Source organism: Loa loa (genome assembly GCF_000183805.2).
Source record: "Loa loa unplaced genomic scaffold supercont3.74, whole genome shotgun sequence".
Classification (NCBI taxonomy): Eukaryota; Metazoa; Nematoda; class Chromadorea; order Rhabditida; family Onchocercidae; genus Loa; species Loa loa.
The window spans coordinates 20,695-27,296 of NW_018108254.1; the positions used below are offsets into that span (position 1 = coordinate 20,695).

The window sequence follows — 6,602 nt, forward strand, 5'->3', positions numbered from 1 at the left end:
AATAATAATAATAATAATAATAATAATAATAATAATAATAATAATAATAATAATAATAATAATAATAATAATAATAATAATAATAATAATAATAATAATAATAATAATAATAATAATAATAATAATAATAATAATAATAATAATAATAATAATAATAATAATAATAATAATAATAATAATAATAATAATAATAATAATAATAATAATAATAATAATAATAATAAACAGGGTCTGAAACGGTCTGAATCCATATTTTGAAAAAAAAGGACTTAACTAATAACCTCCGGAAGATAGGTAATGCTTGAAGAATGCAAGATTTTAGACACAATATATAGTTATAGAGATTTTGTGAAGATTTAAGTAATAGTTCTAATTGGAAGTTTGTTCGATATTTCATCTCATTTAAGTTATAACAGTTATCAATATAGTTTCTTCTGAAAAGAAGCCTTAGTTAAAGTATCGAGCAAAGTAATATTATGTTCTAATAGTATGTTTAGGCTCTTTCTTCTTTCCTCTTCCTTCTTCTATATGCAGTGAGTGGACATAGTGGACATTTACAATGGCTAACCAACTTTCACTCAGGTAAGATCTGGTATTTGCAATCTAGACTTCATCCTGAAAATACCAGATTAGCTGGTATCCCGTACATACGTGTGCAGCCGTAGTTTTCATCACTACTTGATACACTCAGGCAGTGTTAGTTCCTCAACTCTTATCTAGATAAATATAGTCTAAGACCTCGAGTTAATATTCTTATCGTTGTAACAAGCTAATTATAGATACTGGTATCTGGTATCTGTTGCTGAGTGATGTAAATAACTGTAGAGAAATAGCAATGTAGCATTAGGAATGATAAATATGTGGTACCAGTACAATATAGACAATTAGCATGGCATGAATTTGTGGAAGTGATAGATTTCGAAATTAATGGTAAACTTAACCATTTAAAGCTACCAATCTTTTAGCCTTTACTTTTGAAATTAAAAGAATTTGAAAAAAATTACAAAAGTAAACTCAATTTTTTAAAAATTTGAGATTTACAAGTATTTTTATCACTATGGCAATGAAATCCATATTTAGGTTACAATTTTGATTTTTGATAAACATTTTTACACAGAATTACTTTGTTTACAGGTCATTACCGCCGTATGTGATCCATTCCTCAATAACTAACTGCATTTGATCATTTCACTTGAACCGTTTGTGGAGAATACACCAAAGTTTAAAATTTATTTTGAAAAGATGAAGATGAGATTTCTGATGCAATTAGGACAACAAAACGTATCGTTTAAATGTATCACTCTGCTCATCGATTCAAGGTCATCTCCGGGTCAAAATAGTATTTCACACATTCGCGCACACACCTGCAATAAATAGCATGTGTCACACAAAGATATAGTGTATATCATATGAGTATGCCTGCATGCATGCATGCAGGCGTCTACAAAAAGAATCATAAATTTAAAATGGGTGGCATTATTTGCCATTGAATTGAATTGAACTTTGTTATGTTTCCCAGTGATATTGCTCAGAATGACTTCTGGCAATTAACAATGTTCGAAACTGTTCTAAACTCAATGATCTTCCGAAAACTTTTTCTTTTCGTCAGAAATTTCAGCAACTAAAAAATTAGCACAGGTCTGAATTTTTGTTCAGATAGTTTAGATTGATTTAAATTTAGAACAAAGTCTTGTGTTAGTCTGAACGCCATCTTTTGTTGTCTGTATTTCATACTTCATTGATGACAGACGTTGAGATAAAACTTTTGAAGTTTATAATAGTAATGGTATAGAACATTTGGATGGCGTCATGACATCATGATTTGCTTGGGACTTTTAATTTCATCTGAAATTAAGGTGTTATTTGGAATAAAGGCGGGTTACATGTTGTTACTCACCTGATTGCTTCTCATGAATGAAATTGAGCAAATTTTTTCTGTGCCAAATAAGTTTTCATTTATCTTTCTAATCGAGATTATAAAAACAATTGCAATCCTAAACTTGACCTGCTATTTTCAACTTTATGAGGATCGAAAGCAAAACATTTGACAATCGAAAGCAAACAACGTAAAGCATCGAAGAGGGCCGAACTTTTGGTAATTTGGTTGGAGCTTAAATAAGTTAGATCGACTACACTATGTCAACATCGGAAGGACTACTTGTGCTTACGGGAAACATCACTCACCGGCAACAACGAATATCCTCTTCAACGGAACTAGCAATTACAACAAATTTGAGCTCAAGTTCAGGTCAGTAATATATTCCGTTTATTACTATCCATGTCTATTCCCGCTTATATTTGGATATAAGTTACTTGAAATTATTCAGTGTGCATCCACTTTGAGTTACTCCTCCAGATCAGAAAATGAAAATGTTGATTTTAGAATCATTGTTAAACAGGCCATAGGATGCATGTATCAATGAAATAGTTTAAAGAGTAGCATTCAGTAATTTCTGCATTTAAATAGAATTTCACCAGTCCAGGTGTTATTACAGGTACGGTTTGCACGCAGTTGCACGCATTTACATGCATTAGGGACATATACCGCAATTTTGGAATGCACTGAAACTTGCTGAAGATTTGACATTTGAAATGATAATTTTAAAATCGATGTGTTCTATTTTATTAACGGAGTAATTTTTTTTGTGTGGAAATTGATATTCTGTTCTAACCTTCAGAGCCATTACCATCGTCTACTCCTGCAACAACAGTAACAACTAGGCCTGATCCAGTCACATTTCAAAAGCCTTTTGGAAACTTTATCGATGTTATTGTTGCTGCTTTCACTGTTAGTTCGAATTTTGTTAATTTTAGGAAATGGCTTGTGGCAAATATTCTTTATAAAACTTAAATGAAGCCACTGAACCTTAAATGCCGTAAGTATGAAAAGTGAGCTAATAAAGCAAACTCCTCAGTGAAAGTTGTTGCTGAGTTAAGTTGTTACTTACAGACCTTCGGCCTTAATTTTTTATACTTTTTTAACTTCCAATCCTTTAACAATTGTTAATTTTTAGAAATTCAACAACTCATTAGGAAATATCAATATTTTAAAGGTGACGAAACTTATAATTTGCTTGAAAATATATCTTTCTCTTATAAACTTATCAAAAAATTATGGCATAACAAACATCCATTGATCTTCCTGACAGGATTTCTAAAATGTTTGTTTGGTAGCACTTTCATAAGCAAAACATCCTTCCTGTAGAAGTTACTTTTGATTTTATTAAAATGGATTTGTGTTCTCAAAATATTATTTAAATAAATAGAGAATGAATGAAAAATGAAAAACAAACAAACAACAAAGATTGAATAAGAAGGATGTAAAGCAATGAATATAACTTGAAGAGTTGACTCCTTTCGTTTGCTAGAAGGAATGACCAGAATTTTTCAATAATTACAGGAAATTAATTTAAAAATAATAAATAATATCAAGTGAAGTCGGCGAAGTTCAGAATATTTCCTTGTAGGTTGTAGCAAAATTTGCGCTTACTCCATTGTAGTCAAAGTAAAGTTAACAGCAAATATTCCTTACATTCATTAATAATAGAATCACTTTAGCATTCAAAGATCTAAATTTTGCTAAAGACTCAGTCATACATTACTCTACCTCAATTCATGTCAACCTCTTTTAACATGAACCTTCAACATATTTATTTTCCATAACTGGGTTGTCGATCGAAAGCATAAAATGTCTTCGAGGTGTGCAAGCTTCTCTGATATATTCTAATAGACCTCGATATGGCCTATTTGAAACACCGAACAAGATGCTTTTTTCTAATGGGAAGACGAGGAAAATATAAAACTGAACAATACTGTGCATGTCAGACGAAAGATAAAAAAATTGATTCGAAAGGACGGTCCTTCAACCTCGTCTGTGGTTGCATCGGGATATTGTGATCGATCATTGTCGAAATAACGATATTGATAGAGAAAGGTGTACACTGATTCACAGAAAAAGCTCTTTTTTTGTTCTTTCTTTACAAGTTTTTTTGCCAAAAAATATGATGACACCAAATTACGTGAAGGGAAATAACGACTTTACTGATATTATTCACTTTTTGAAAACGATTGAACTATTCATCTTATTCATCTTCTGCTCCTTCATGCAGATTTCAAGCAGTGGTAAAAATTGGCAATATCTATTTTCTCACCCAATTTGCATTTTATTTCACTCTAACCTTGACATATAAAAGTTACTATTTCTTAACATTTCGTAAAGACAACTTTTTTCAAACTTTTTCCCTATTTAACCGAAGCCTTTTACAGGTTTTAAACATTTCATTATTTCATATGACAGAATTTAGGAAATATCTGAAAGACCAATAAGTTAATTTCCAACAGTTTTCAACGATACGAATGAATGCAATGACGATCTGTCATTGGTAGGCATTGACAACTGTTAATGAAAGGAGCTCTAAACTGGATATGAAGTTCCTATATTTAGAATAAAAAAGCATGTGCTTTCATCTTTCTGTCACCATTCTCTTTGCAGAGACTGAAATGAATTTAATTTGCAAAGCATAATTTGATCAAACGTTTTCAATCCCTTACTATTAATCATGAATAACTGCGGCTCTATTTCTAAATTAATTTTTCCAAATGAAGACGGATGAAGAGTAAAAGAAATCATTTGCTTAAAAACTTTATTCAAACTTTTCCTTAAGCTATCAGTATCAGTATCAGATACAGGAGATAAAGTTGTAAGCTGTTTAAAGTCTTGACATAAGCCAATCGGACTCATTCCTAGAGGAAGGAAGTTTTTGACAAAAATTCTCAAAATTTTCCGTGTTTTAAACGCCGTTTTCAACACACGTGAGCTTACTGCTTTTAAAACCAAGAAGGATTTCTCTATAATTAGATAACAATTTAATGCGGGTTAAAGAAGGATGGGCGATTATTGTGGAGAGTTATCTTCACTGCGACTATTAGCATCTTCACTATCAACAACATAGTGACCCTAATAACTGCCGATTACACTTCTGATCCTACAATAGTAAGCTAATACGATACGAAATTACTGTAATATCCTGTTTTATTTAATGCTGTTTGTGAAATTAAAGAAAGAAATGAGAGAGCAGCTCGTTCTTTCAATTTAGACATAATTAATCGTAATCATTTCCTGCGATTTCAAGAATCGCTTCACTTTCGCTCACTTCTATGCATTTTAATGACACAAACAAATCATCGTTAGTCTGAGAATTGGTGACACGGGAGTAATTACAATTTTTTCCAGTTCCTTCATCCCTTCTTTTATTGTATATATGTGCAGTGCCTGTCAACACCATTAACAGGTTCATACCTTCATACCACTTACCTTATTCTCCAACGTGTAATCGTGTCCCAAATGCGGAAAAGTGTAACTCATATCTGATTGGTAGAAAAGCTATATCTGTCTTTTCGTTTTCTCTCATCCTTTCCTCTCAACTACATTGTGATCGAAATTTCTTTTACAATCTTCGAGATTCGAATTCCGATTAATTTTCAGTTTAATTAGGTCTATATAGGAGTAATTAGTACTTTTTATTCAGGGTTTTTCTAAATTTATTTGTTGATTTTTTGACTTTTCTTATCATCAAATGCTAGTTTCGATCACTCGTAAAAAAAGTATACTAAATACACAAACCTTTTCTAAAAAATTAACAAAATTTTCTGACTTTCTCCTTTCTCATTGCCGCAATGATAAAACGGGCGATTGAAACAGTAACGCTGGTAGTAGATCATTACTAAATTGATTATAAATTTTTTTATGTATGAAAGCTCTGATCAACATATGAAATGCCAAAAAAGAAAAGATAAAAGTGATAATGATATTGATGATCACAAGGACAGCATTAACAACACCAATATTGCTGATAGTGGGTGATTCACTGTAAATCATTGACTGATTAAGAAATTTTTGATAATTAAAAAATCCTTAAAATTGAATTTTTATTTTATCATTGATAATTTTGAACAATGTTGGTAAAACTGTTTGTTAGTTATTTTATATGGAATTGGTTTAGAATTTTGAATTCCTATTCGAATTTTTAGTATCACTGTAATAATTCAAAATTAAGTAGTTCGAATTATACGATGAAAATTTTTCATTTTTCTTGAAAATTTTTCATTTCATTTTTTATTTCAATGTCAATACATGTGAAAATTTTTCTTATGCCCATAATAATTGAAAAAAACGATTTTATGCGTAATTAACGAACTGTTCTAAATAGACCAAGTACTGTAAAAACGACAATTAGCAAAAACCTTCTTCTTTGCCATGTCCATTCTTTTCTTTTTTTTCAACTGCAGTGTCCTTTTTCATAAAGTAGTATGAAAATGAAGAAAATAATTGAGGTGTAAACTATCATTTCATATTTCATACATTTATGAAATTCTTCAATAATTTTTCTATCATTTTTTCTTTTCTTTTTTAATCTAAAATTCATTCTTCCATGAGATTATTCTTTTTAATATTGTCAGTGTAAAATCAATTCTTATGTACATTAAAACGACTTTTGCTGCTAATACATAGAAACAACTATGGTTTACGTATTTCTATTTATTTATGTCTAATTTCCATTGCATTTCAGCGTCTATGAATTTTCATTTCTATTCTTCAGTTT

General features: G+C 30.3%; 2 protein-coding genes across 2 annotated transcripts; one reads left to right on the top strand and one right to left on the bottom strand.

Annotated features, from left to right (window-relative positions):
• Window positions 1–2,136: 2,136 nt before the first annotated feature.
• Window positions 2,137–2,851, top strand: LOAG_11513 (hypothetical protein; the record flags this gene model as incomplete). Its single annotated transcript, XM_003147031.1, has 2 exons — window positions 2,137–2,248; window positions 2,679–2,851. 2 exons carry the CDS (start codon window positions 2,137–2,139, stop codon window positions 2,849–2,851), a joined length of 285 nt encoding a protein of 94 aa, XP_003147079.1.
• A 777-nt stretch (window positions 2,852–3,628) lies between these two features.
• Window positions 3,629–5,365, bottom strand: LOAG_11514 (hypothetical protein; the record flags this gene model as incomplete). The annotated part of the gene is made up of 3 exons (XM_003147032.1): window positions 3,629–3,802; window positions 4,643–4,848; window positions 5,308–5,365. 3 exons carry the CDS (start codon window positions 5,363–5,365, stop codon window positions 3,629–3,631), a joined length of 438 nt encoding a protein of 145 aa, XP_003147080.1.
• Between the last annotated feature and the right edge of the window lie 1,237 nt (window positions 5,366–6,602).